We start from the raw sequence: 14,189 nt of genomic DNA on the forward strand, positions 1-14,189 counted from the left end.
AACTAACACAAGACCTTGAACTAGAATCATTCGGGTTTAGCCGTATTGAGAGACGTGCGGCTAAACCCGAATGTTTCTAGTTGTCGGTCTAGTGTTAGTTCTAGTTTTACAATAGTACTATCACTAGAACTAACACAAGACCTTGGCGGCCCTACTTACTTTGTCGCATATAAAATGTAACATGTCTGAATGTTTCTAGTTCTAGGTCTAATGTTAGTTCTATTGACAGTGATAGGTGGCGCTAGTTACTATAAGATATCACTATGTTGCATACTTTTATTGCACTAAAACTAGAACTAACACTACTATAAAAATGTAGACCCAGGTTTTAGTACCCTCACAATCCATTGGATGTCGTTGTAGACTGAATTTGTAGCAATCTGTATTATCTACACAAACAAAGCGCTTGTAACCATAGAAAAATTTATATGTCACGTCAAACCCGTCAAACTCAAAGGTGACAGCAAACGTCACATTTTTGTTTTGTCGTTTGGTGTGATAACTGGTGATAACCCAGTGTATATTCTTTCTTACTTTCCTTTGGCTTAGTGTTTTATATCCTTTAGTTAAGTGTTTAAATAAGTTAGGGCCACCTTTACCACCTCTTCATAAGTTTATCCGATAGATAAATTGGCGCTCTTAAATGAGAGCAATATACATATATTATATTTAAAATTATGAATTTTATCTTGGAAAACCTATAAATTCATATTTTTTTGCATTTATTTGTAAAATGTACTTGACCTCTTCAAAATAAAGTATTGGTATAAACCGGTATAGAAATACCTATATTTAAATTTCGCGCTTTAACCTAATTAGTTCCCTCACAATCCCCTTGGGAGCGCTCAATGTACCAAAAAATAGTGGGGAGATGACCTTCTATATACATAATATATATAAATTTTTCTATGATAGTAGTTTTGTAGCTATGGTTACTGCATTCATATATTGCAAGTTATATGAAATTCCTGATATAGTAGACGCCACGAGAGCTGGCAGTAAATCATCATTTTCTGCTCTCACAAATGCCATACGTATTTCACAAACCGCTAGAGAGTAATGTGTGTTGGAAAGAAATCGCATTAGTTTAATATGTCTGCTGTACAATTCAAATGACCACGTCGAAAAAGTACGTCTGTTCTTCTAAGGGATATCACTCTATAATTATAACCTCAAATCGAAACGTCTTGTGAGAGTTGTCATGAATCTGTTAGTGTTCTCACAAGCCGAAAATGTTTTCTTTGAAAGGAAAATCATTAAATAATATCTTTGACAATGTTTGACATATAACCTCCATTACTAACATAACCTACATTTAAATGTATGTGGTGAAATAATCTAAGTCGTACGTCCATATCTTGATTCATACCATTTTTAAGCGATCTGTCACTGCCAGCCCTCGTGGTTTCTACTATACATGTTTTGCGGCCTTTTTATTTTCAAGGGGTGCTTAAACATCTTAAAAGATGGTTATTACCGTAAAAATGCCTTAACAAAAGTTGCATAATAAGAGAAATGTTACTGTTAAAAATTTTTTGATTTAAATAAAATTAATTTGATTCAATAAACAGAAAAACCATTGCTATCCAGTGTCCATAGCTTAACCTAATTCTGCGCGAAAATCAATTGTATCCTTTCCATGTACAAAAAGTACAGGCTTTACAATCTGAAGATCATCCGTTACGTTTACAATTTTGCCAATGCTTTCTACAAAAACACGCGGAAATTCCAAACTTTTCTTCACTTGTATTGGCGACTGATGAAGCAACATTTAGACGTAACGGCATAAATAATTGTCATAATACTCGTCGAAATGATTATCTTTTTTTTGTAAAATAACTTGACAGAAGTAGTGAAAGAAGTTCCTTTGAATGTGCATCGACAAATATGGTATCTTCAAGATGGCAGCATTTTAATCATTTAGTTCGCCAACAATTACATAATGTGTTTTTGAAAATAAGTGGATTTGTCCAGGTGGTCCTTTTTCGTGGCCTCCTCGGTCACCTGACCTTAATTCCCTTAATTTCTATTTATGGGGCATTATTAAGACCACGAAATAATTGATTTAGATGATCTTCGTAACCGGTTTGATGCAGGTGCGGAGTATTTTCTCCAGGGAAAACCCAGGCCTAGTAAATTATGCCAATTCATGGATACATCGAGCAACTCTTTGCATTCCACAACACGAGATAACTTTGAACAATTAGTGTAAATGGATTCCATGAAAAAAAAATAAAAAGACCGTTTCAGTTAATATGCTTAAAAATAAAACTACAAAATTTTTTTAACAGTCTGTTATTATGCAACTTTTGTTAAAACATTTTTACGTTAATAAGCCTTCTTTTGAGATGTTTAAGCACTCCTTGAAAATAAAATCACAAGACCGTAAACACCTCTATAATCGTAATACCAAAAGAAAACTTTTTATCTTATGGTTTATGAAACGTTTCTCGAATTAGTTTTTTCTACAATTTTCAATAGTAATTATTAACTAATTATTTGCAATTTATGGTTGATAATTTTTTTTCTATATTTTGTTGAAAATCGTAAAGATTTACTGGCACCAACGTTATAGGTCTCATGGCACTTATTTTTGTATCATGTACGTCGTTATGTAACCGATATCCGACCATGAAATCGAATCGTAACACAATTTCAAACGCGATTTCTCAGTTTTTCTTTTTTCCAAACTCGGAAAAAATTGGCCGCGATTACAATGCAGAAACTCGCGCGTGCACACGACGCGATAACGACGTGATTCATTTCATCTTGAGCTTTCCAATTTCATTTAATTCAATTTTATTGTTTTATTTTAAAATTGTTATGTTTTAGTTTGTTTTTCCTGTATCCCAGCAAGAAAAAAAAAGGAATTTAAATCGTCCATATTCGTTGGCAACGAAATTTAGTTGTCGTCCAACGACGACGGGTGCAGATGTTCACTTCAGCCGGTGGCCAATCCATTCTGACGACCGCGAAGGCATTTCAATGGAATTTCGATGGGTTTCAACCGAATTTACTGATAGGTATCTTGCCAAGTTTGATTATTGCGAGCGCACTCTACCAAGAATTTATGACGTCATTTGTATATCGATTTATATATAGTAATATGTATATGGAAATAAATGGAATAACTCTGTTGGTATTTAGTAAGAGTACCTAGGACGGATTTAGTAGCGGATCTCAATAAACCGCGGATAAAACGGCAACTTTATTGGCGCCAGTGGTTAATTAACGGCCCAACGACAGTGAAACGGGCGCATTCCGTGTGTTTATTTACTGCGCTTGTGGCATTCTTAACTAGCGTTTTGACGGGGATGTTGAGATGCGTAACGTTTTGGAATTTGGACGGGCGCGTGTGTAAACACGGACGTAAATCAGAGTCGCGTAGTAGGTAAGTGCACGCGTCCCGTGGAATGCGATGCGCATTTGGGGTGACATATGGCCGGCAAATACTCTTCAACGAGAGATCCGGCTATTTTTGGAATTTCTCTTTGTTTATTATCCGAATTAATCACGAAAAGAATTTTTAATTAATTATTTTTGAACTTTGGTATAAGAGGACAAAGAAGTTGTTGTGCTTTTAAACTTTTTGGAGCGTTAAAAAGGAGAGAGAGTTGAAAAAAAGAAGGCGAGATGTTTTGGGGTTGGTTGATTATAAACAAGATTGCGAGGTAGAGATGAAAAATAAAAAAAAAGTTGATTAACGAATAAGTGGCTCTCGTTGGTTAAAAATTCCATCGGCATTCCGACACGGAACTTTTGCTTTCAACCACTTGTTGGGCGCGGGATTAAAAAATCGCGCGGCACGAAGCCGGCGCCACACGGCCCGAAATGGTATCGGTTGGGCGAATTCCACGGCCCGGATTATACGAAATAAAGCACGCAAACAGGGTGATAAATACTCCGGGATTTTGGGCCGATTATAGCGCGGCCCGGGCTAATTTTAGCCGCGTGCCCACGCATCTTCGATCGTCGCGTAAAAATAATACGGCCCGTTGAGGCGCCAAGACGAACAGAATGCGAGAAATTCGTGTAGGTTCGTCCGTTTCCCTCCTCTCTCTCCCGTTCTTTCTTTTCGCTTTTTGATTTGTTGCAAGCGCGCGCGTCGCCGCTTTTCGCTCCTCTCTTCTTTTTACGACCGGATTGCGATCTCGCACGCGGAATCACTTTGTCAACGGATACATTAACTCGGATGTCCTCATAAAATACTATATCATAAATTTTACACGCAACCAACTACATATGTTATTTTTCGAAATCGCATATAACATTTATATATTCAATTTAAACGTCCTATTTTATTTTATAAGTTACATTACATTACATTACATAGAATACATATCGGGTAGGCGGACCAACCAACCTTGCACCGCGACCCTAAGGATCTATTGTACCCCGATAGATATCGTTATCAAATTTCACCGTGCAGTCCAATGCTCTTAAGGAACATTAATATCTTGCTCGGCGAAAGGTCATTCAGATCTTTTGAGGAGATAAACTGCGACCCAAAAATCGAGAATCTGATACGGTTAACGGCAGGGCAGTGGCATAAAACATGCTCAACCGTCTCTGCTTCCTCCGCACATAGTCGGCATTCAACATCGTCGGCTAAACCCAACAAGTTGAGGTGTGCTTTTAATCGGCAGTGCCCAGTAAAAACACCCATTAGAACTTTTATGCTACTACGGGCAAGTCCTAAAATATTCCCGGGTCTCATTCCAGGAGAACTGGTCCACAGTAGGCGAAGTCTCTCTTCAGCCCACAGTCCAATCCTATATTTGGCCATCGCAAATGATACACCAACTGCTGGTTCCGCTCCCACAAACGCTTCAGCGCTGCCATCTCGTACTAGCTTATCTGCCGCTTCATTGCCAGCAACCCCAGAGTGACCCGGGACCCAGACCAGAGAGACTCTGTTATCACAACTCAGTGTGTTTAATGTTCTCTTACAATCATTAACCAGAGCCGACACCGTTTTCACGGCTTGTAGCGCCTGGAGAGCGGCTTGACTGTCTGAGAAAATTCGTACTGTCATGTTCTTCACCCCTCTTTCAAGAAGGATTTTAGCACCCATGTCAATAGCAAATACTTCCGCCTGGAATACAGTACAGTACGTACCCAGGCTGTAGGCTTGCTTAATTCGAGGTGTCTGGCAGTATACTCCTGCTCCTACCCCTTCAGGCGTTTTTGATCCATCTGTGTACAAGCAAATGTCTGCTCGAACCAGAGAATTTTCATTTTCGATCCAGGACTGCCGCTCAGGAAGTACAATCTGGTATCGAGCATTAATCACTGATAGTGATACCGCCAAATCTGACGGCATTGATAGCACAGTATCAGTGCTTATAATGTCTTCCGCAGCCCATTGGTAGGACATATCGGAACAGTTTTGAGCATATTGCTTAAATCTGTAAATGGTTGTTCTAGCCACTTTCTCTATATGCAAATGCAGAGGAGATAGGCCAAGCAGAACCTCCATTGCTAGAGTTGGCGTTGTGCCTATCGCACCAGAGATTGCCAATCCAGCTACTCGTTGAATTCGTGAAAGTTTACTGATAACTGAAGTCTGTCGGACTTTCCTATACCAGGCTGCTGCTCCGTATGTGATCATAGGTCTAACCACAGTCACATAGAGCCAGTACAGTCTTTCAGGGGTAAGACCCCAATTTTTTCCACAAAGACTGCGACAAGTCCACAAGGATAGTCTAGCTTTGTGCAAAACTCCCTGCAAATGTCCATTCCATGACAAGGTTTTGTCTAGGATTACTCCTAGATATTTGACTTCCTTTGAGAAAGGAATTTCTTCACCTTGGATAGTTGGGCGGATTAATCCATCCAACTTTCGCTTCCTGGTGAAGGGCACAACAATTGTCTTTTGCGGGTTTATTGAGAGGTTCTCTCCCTTACACCAAGCGCAAATGGTATCTAGGGTCACCTGGAGGACTTTAGATATCCTCGGCAAACAGGTTCCTTTGACCATAATGACAATGTCATCAGCATAAGCTTGTATTTCCACACCAACGGCTTCGACTATCGCAATCAGATCGTCAACTAGGAGGGACCAAAGCAGGGGAGATAACACCCCTCCCTGCGGGCAGCCACCTCCCGGCCTGAAGCGTATCGTATCATCGTGGAGTGAAGTAGAAACTATTCTACTATCTAGCATATTGCGGATCCAACCCACTATAGGTGCTTCCACTCCCCTGTCAAGAGCAGGTCTTTCAAGAGATTGTGGTATTGCGTTGTTGAACGCTCCCTCTATATCCAGAAACGCACAAACCAAGATTTCTTTATCCTGCAGCGTCCTGGATACTCTACCAACTAAGTTGTGTAGAGCCAATTCTGCTAATTTTCCCGCTTGATAAGCATACTGGTGGCGACTCAGTGGACCAGATACCAATGGCACCGTACGGATATACCGTTCCAGAACTTTTTCAGCAGAAATGACGTTAGGCTGATGGGTCGAAAGGCATTAGAGGTAGGGACCGAACGGCCCGCTTTGGTTATGTAAGATACCCGTACCTTAGTCCATTCTGCCGGCACATATTTCCAGGCGACACTCACTCTGAAAATTTTTACCAAAATTGGCAACAACAAAGACCTCCCCTGCTGTAACAAAGCAGGAAAGATATTGTCTTCTCCAGCCGATTTGAACGGCTTAAACGTTTGAATTGCCTGGTCCACGGATGTGTAAGTGACGACTTTTCTAGCCACACTCCAATCCGTATTTGAGGGGCGCTTTGCCTTGCAGGAATAGCCCGCTGTGGCATTATCGGCCCTCATCATCAGGCTTCCTGGGAAGTGAGTCTGTATTAGAAGCTCCAACGAGGCTCTCTATTTTATAAGTTAGTTTGGATTTAATTCGTTGATGAGACCTTCCACAGAATATGCCTAGAAGACATTCTAACATTACTAATTGAGAAAGGAACGCCGTCCAACATTGTAAAAGTAATCAAAATCCTAAAGCAAACAAATAGCATGACAAAAATTAAAACAGGTGACACAACCTCTAATGTTACTACAGTAAACCCTGGATATAGCGAACACGCAGGGAGGAAAGCAACGTTCGTTATAATGAGGTGTTCGTATTTTCGATATAACGAACTAATTCGTTATAATGAATGATAATGGATAGCCTATTAATAAGTAAAGTATACTGGGTGAGTTTTTTTCCATGTTTAGTATGGAGATCTCGAAAACTAGCGGAGATAGAGAGACGATTAAATAGGGAAAGAATTGCAGTTTCATGAACTCAATTTAATGAGCTTTTTGTTTTTTAAATGAAATGCATGGTTAACTAGATATCTCGAAAAAACTGTTTTTTTGTTATATTGTTAGATACATACCTATGGAAAATACAAGAAAATATAGACATATAGAAAAATTTGTAGAGTATTACATGTTTAATAAAGCAGTCTAACTGATTTTTTTATTTAAGCAATAATTTTTGAGTTATGACACAAACTTGTAATTTTTCTAATGGAAACTATAGTTGCCCATGACTTTATAAAAAAGGCCTTTTCTCAACGATTCTAATGATATACCACTTGACATGGATATTTTTATTAATAAATAAATTATAGCCATTTATTCTTTTAATTTGCAAACTGTTCAGGTAGTATGCTATGGAAACAATTGATAGATACGTTTGCAAACATAAGTTTCCGTGATTTCGTACCGCTAGCTTATTAAGTGGTGGTGCCCTATCGTGTTGAAACCATTTAAGCAAATGACGTGTCTGCAGGAGCAATTCATCCAACATATTATCGAACTCGTTCTGTAGAAAGTGAAGATAACGATCTCCGTTTAACGTATCATAAAAAATGTACGGGCCAAGAATTCTTGAACAAATGACACCGCACCAAACATTAAATCCAAACTTAATTTGAAGTCTCCTCTCTTGAACATGGTGCGGATTTTCCTGCATCCATCAATGTTGATTATGTCTATTAAACATGCCGCAGTTTGTATATCGTGTTTCATCTGTCCACAAAACTTTAATCCAAGCTATGATCAGCTTCATACAAGTTAATAAACCACGTACAATATTCTACACGCTTACCAATCAGTCATCTGGGGGTAGTGTTTGTGAAACTGCCATTTTATATGAATGAAATTTATGCTTTTTTAGTTCTCTTACGACAGTACGTTGTGACGTGCCCGCTTCAGATGCAAGTTGTGTTGAAACCGATGCATCTTGATGGATTCGTGCTAATACAGTTACTTCTGTCTTGCATCGTTGTATTGCTTAGTTGGTTTACAGAAAGAACCGTACTCGCCTAAATTATCAGCCTCTTCAAAGTAGGTAGAGAAGGCTGGCGACGATCAAAATACTATTCTGCAGCTTGTATATATTTTTATAGGAGAGTAGACAAGGAAAATTTTCGTGTTCGCAATTACGACAATAGTTTGCATTAAAATTATATTGATCATAGTTCATTATAATGAAATTTCGTTATAATGAAGAAAGTTTTGTGGCATAATTTTGGTTCGCAACAACGAGAATTTTATTACATCGGTGTTGTATAGAGGGTTGACTGTAATAAACAAGGGTGAATACAGGTAAAGTTGTGCTTTACTACGATAGTAACAGCTCCTTGGTATATCATTAGCATGATTAGTGCCATTTTCTGAAAACCTGGGTTCTTGCCAATATAAATCTAGACACCTTCTAGTCTTCTAGGGTCTTGTTAGTGTGTATCCAGACTTTCCCTTGCTATTTGGAATTAAGCTAATATAATTACACACATTTTCTGATAGCATTCTTGCTATTCCAGACATGTTTTAGCAGTTTGAAATCCTGGCTGTCTAATTCTATACCTTTTTTGGGTATATCCTAAAAGTCTGGGATTTCTGCCAACGTAATTCAGAGTTTTTCTTGCTCCTTGGAATATGGTTAGCTATAATTTGTACTATTTTCTGAAAGTCTTTGTTCTTGCCAGTATAAATCTAGACATCTACTAGCAGTCTACAATTTTGTTAATGTTTCCAGACTATTATTTTCAGTAAGACAAAAACTATTATTATTTATTATTTGACATTAAAACCTCGATATAACGGACCAATACGGGAAACGCAGTGTCCGTTATAGCTCAATAAGAATATACAATAATCTAGCGCTGAATAACAAATCAAACTAGAGTATACCTAAAATTAGAATCATTTGGGTTTAGACGTCTGAAGAGACGTACGATTAAACCAAAATGATTCTAGTTGTTGGTCCACAGGTCCAGTGTTAGTTCTACTTTTAGTTCATTAAAAATATATAATAATCTAGCGCTGCATACCAATTAAAATTAGAAATAGAAAAAACACCTGATTTGCAATTGGTCCTGTCTTGTCAATCGTACAACTATTTTGTGTTCATTTCCATGCGGTTGAATTAAAAAGTTTTTAGTTGTACTTTTTCTGATCTAATTTTTGAGAGTTTTGTTTAGTGATATTTTTTATTTAATTAAACGCTAAGTAAGTTGTATTTTAATTCTATTAACATAACAACTAAGAATTGTAACCATGTAATCTTTTCCAGAATTTTAATTTGTTTCTTTGTCTAATATCAAGCCTTTTGATTTTTACCGTATCATATTGTATTATCAAATATTTCAACCTGACGCTTTGTTTCTTCAATCGACAATTTTGACGGTAAATTTATTTTTATTTTATTTTTCTAACTGATTGATGTCTTAACAATAACTGATTTTGATCTGTCTCTAGCCGTGCCAGTTGAAGATCGCATAGTTCGATCGAAATATATGTAGCACCGAATATAAAAATTAAATACTTTTTCATCGTCTTTATTTTGTTATTTTTAATTAAAACTAGAACTACCATTAAACCTAGAAACATTCGGGTTTAGCCGTGCGTCTTCAGACCAGATCAGTAAACCCGAAACTTTCTAATTCTAGGTCTAGTGTTAGTCCTAGTTTTACACTAGCACTGTTACTATGTAGAACTAACACTATACCTAGAACTAGAATCATTTAGGTTTCGCCGTACGTCTCTAAAGAACCTAAATGCTAAACCCGAATGATTCTGGTTTTAGGTCTAATGTTAGTTCTAGTGACAGTGCAAGGGTAAAACCAGAACTAACACTATACCTAGAACTAGAATCATTCGGGTTTAGCCGTCTTTAGAGACGTGCGGCTAAACCCAAATGATTCTAGTTTTAGGTACAGTGCTAGTGTAAAACTAGAACTAACACTAGACCTAGAAACACTAGAAGCTTTCTAGTTCTAGTGTTAGTTCTAGTTTTAATTGCTTTGCAGCGCTAGTCTGTTGTATATTTTTATTGAACTAAAAGTAGAACTAACACTAGACCGAGAACTAGAATCGTTCGAGTTTAGCCGTACGTCTCTTCAGACGGCTAAACCCAAATGTTTCTAGTTCTAGGTCTAATGTCAGTACTTAGAAGTAGAATCTCACAGTTATCATAAGAACATCACCTTTTCCAAGCAAACTTTTTCTTCTGCAACACTACCCAATGCCTGTACTATTAAGCTGTGTTGCATTTTATGTGGGACCACAGTAGTTTCGTAACTATGGTTACTGCATTCATATATTGCGAGTTAACACGGTATAGAAGATTAAAGTCTATCGAAAATACAAATACAATAAGAACGTATCATATCCAAACCAAAAACACATTGATAACATCAAAATAATATAAAGATGTACTTTTAGAACTGTTTAAGAATGATGTAAAAACATAAATACAGCTGTAAACTTTGTTAATTTCTAGAATAATCATTAAAATGATGATATACATACAATTAAGAAGTTAATTAGAATTGTATTACAATGTTTTTGAAGATATAGTAATATTTTGAAAATAAAATACAAATTGATTAAATTTCGAAAACATTGTATGTAGTTAATTTAAAGTGACAATCGAGTTGGTTGTGTGTTTACAAAACATCGGTCGTGTTATATCACTGATAGTGAGCGGCGGAGAGGCACGCACGTATGGAATGAAAAAGAAACGAGAGAAAAGTGGCGCGGAGAAGGTCCGGGCGCCGCCGGACGGCAGCGTCTGATTGTGTCACAAGTATGTGTCGGTTATAAATTAGTTCTGTTTACGAGGCTCTATATCGCGAGAGGACGTCGAGTACACGTAAATGTAAATTCCTCGACGAATTCCGTCCGCCTCTTCGTCTTTTTCGTCCCCGTCTGTTTTCTCTCGGCGTCATCCTGATGCCATGAATGGACCGAAACTTGTTATTATTCCGTTTACATCCATACAGTAGTCTTTGGTTGCAAGCCACTGGGATGTAAACTTGTTTGATTTTTCTTCATTCTAGCATTTTATTTAAAAACTCGTTTCGACACTTAACATACGATTTTCTTATACATACATATCTTTGACGTAGACCGGATCGGTTTACGATTCGTTATTTTAAACGAATATTTTAATCGTACCGATTGATGCAAGAGGCGAAACACGTGATTGTTTCTTTCTTTTTGATGGACCACTTCAAAGTTTAAAAATAGTCGATACTGACATGAGAGCCCAATCGTAGTAATTCATTCACAAAAATTTCATTCATGCAAATATCGGGCAAACGCATGATGGCCAATCGACCAAGGAATGTTTTATTTTTCGACACTTAAGAGCGCCTTCGGTCTTAAATCCTATATGCGCAATAGTAAATGACGCGTTGGAGCAATTTGTGCCGATTGAATGTTCATTGAATGGGTCAAGGGTTAGAGCGTGCGAATTGAATGGGTAATTTTTTTATGTCAGGTTTGTTCATTCTAACGTTCGGAAATTTCCGAATCAATTATACTCCTAATTTAATATACATATCTACCGCGACTACTTACACTACTACGTTCTTATCGTTATGTTATTTCCACTTAATTCCTATTAAAAAACTAGGTTCGACGATCTCTTTTAGATTTCGAAATAACAACTTCAATTTTTCTTCATTACTTTAGAAGTACTTATTTAACAAAAATTTGCAAATATCTATACAGGGTCATCCACGACGACCGTCCATTAGAACTTTACAGGGTTCTGGCCAAAATACAAGTTTGAAAATTCAGATTTAAGTATTGTCAATTGCCTTCTTTACGACTAAAATATTTTCAAATATCTAACACTTCCGGTTATACCGGAAGTTGCCACCTACTTTTTTTTTTAAATAGAACACTCTGTATATTTTTACATATTTGTATTTGTCTGTTTTCAAGATTTATGAATAAGTCATTCATAAATCTTGCCATGGTAAAGTGACCAAAAGTTCTAGACAGCCATACTCGGCACCAAAACATACTCCATCATGTTGCTTAAGCATGTTCTGAATCCTAAATTGATATCTCAAAAATCGAGTGTTCTCTGATTTTTTGAACAAATGTCTGCTGGAGCTGATTTTTCTAGAAAAATTCGAATAACTCGAGAACGGCCGAATCAATTTGCAAAAAGTAAAGTTATTCATAAACCTTGAAAACAGACAAATCCAAATATGTAAAAATATACAGGGTGTTCCATTTAAAAAAATAAAGTAGGTGGCGACTTCCGGTATAATCGGAAGTGTTAGATATTTGAAAATATTTTAGTCGAAGAGAACGCAATTGATAATACTTAAATCTGAATTTTCAAATTTGTATTTTGGCCAGAACCCTGTAAAGTTCTAATGGACGGTCGTCGTGGATGACCCTGTATATGTACATACTTTGATTATCATATCTCGTTTTAGTTGATTATGGGTCATTTAGTTGTTGTTCAAGTAAGAGTTGTTGTTTAATACGAAGAACGCAGAATGCAACCAGACAAGTGGCTTAGCAGACATGCAAACAAGCTAATGCAGGATATCCAATATCTTGTAATATTTCCCTGTAGTTCTCAGTACATATCAATATCTCACATTGTTATTATTGGGTTGCAATTTCTCCCAAGATAAATATATGCCTATATCTCTTATTTAGCTTTCAGATAAGAATACTTCTTAAATTTTTGTGGTGCTACATTTTATCTCACGGCGTCGGATCCATCTTTAGCCATTTTTTGTACTTTGGCGACAGTTCAACCCCTTCTTCAACGACACTGGATTCTTAGTCTATCTAGTCTTCTTTTTCCTTCTGGTTTTATATTGAACAATTTCTTTGGTATTATTTGCTCCTAAATTCGAACCAGGTGACTGTACCATTTCGTCTGTATCATAGATCTGATGATCATAGTGTCTGATGATGTCTCTTGTTTCTTCTGGTTTTTCCTACTATTTTTCGCAGATATTTCTGCTCTTATTTTTGAAATGTGTTTGTTTAACTTTGTCTAAGTTTCCGATCAGTAGGTGAGTGGCACATTGTTCTTTTTTAAGTACGGAGCCAAATACTGGTATCATCAACCGTGGGGTGAATAAAAACCTCCTTTACTAGTACCTTTATTCACCCCACGGTTGATGATCCCAGTATTTGGCTCCGTACTTAAATTATATATAACCAGTAACTTACTTTACCTGTTCTTTTTTAACTACCAAATTATTATTTATTTGGCAAGAGACTCTACTTACTTTTGCTATTCTGTTGCGTATCTCTTAATCTGGTTTCTACATATTCGTATTTTTCTACCAGCTCTAGTCTTTGCCCATCTATTCTTAAATCTGTTTTCTCTTTCTTCTTTCTTTATGGTGTACAGAATCTTGCTTTATTTCCTGTTTATCTTTGTAGGACTACTGTGTATATTATGTCTCTCACGCAGATCAAACTTAGGATGTCGAATCTCAACTAGTAATTTTCGGGTTGGACCATGATTTTCAACGAGAATTGTTAAATATTGACGATTTGAAATCAATTCCGTGAAGAAACATAAAATAACATTTTTTAATAACTGTTTATTTACTCTAATGGATTTGCATGTACCTTTAAAAACTAGACGGTTTACAAAGTCTCTCATGTCCGGTTGCACCGTTTACATAGTTGAGCATAACTTAGTTAAGCAGTTCTTATAGTTAAGAAGAACTTAAATTTTATGTCTATTGCACCGACACAACATATACAATGCTCAACTAAGTAACGTTTAAGTATCGGTTATTTGGCAACAACGCCATAAAATTTAGTTATTTTTATAAATTTTAGTAATTTTTTAGGGTTTTTTGTGTTGTCAAGTTAACGTCAGTTGACATTTGACATATACCATGTAAATAACATTTCTACTATTCGTATCATTCCCAACTTCGCGAATATTCGAAGAG

The 14,189-nt window shown here is 36.8% G+C and overlaps 1 protein-coding gene across 2 annotated transcripts in view; it reads left to right on the forward strand.

Annotated features, from left to right (window-relative positions):
• Positions 1 to 14,189, forward strand: part of LOC139428963 (transmembrane protein 234 homolog) — a 79,254-nt gene that overhangs the window by 56,332 nt on the left and 8,733 nt on the right. Inside the window, exon 4 of one of the 2 annotated variants that reach the window (XM_071194106.1) lies at positions 2,833 to 3,011. The exons of the other annotated variant lie outside the window; for it this stretch is intronic. Within the exon in view, the coding sequence (XP_071050207.1) occupies positions 2,833 to 2,906 (74 nt within the window). The 3' untranslated portion in view covers positions 2,907 to 3,011. Of the gene's footprint in view, positions 1 to 2,832; positions 3,012 to 14,189 lie in introns of those variants that run through there. 2 annotated transcript variants of the gene reach the window in all.

Source organism: Onthophagus taurus, chromosome 1, assembly GCF_036711975.1.
Source record: "Onthophagus taurus isolate NC chromosome 1, IU_Otau_3.0, whole genome shotgun sequence".
Lineage (NCBI taxonomy): Eukaryota > Metazoa > Arthropoda > Insecta > Coleoptera > Scarabaeidae > Onthophagus > Onthophagus taurus.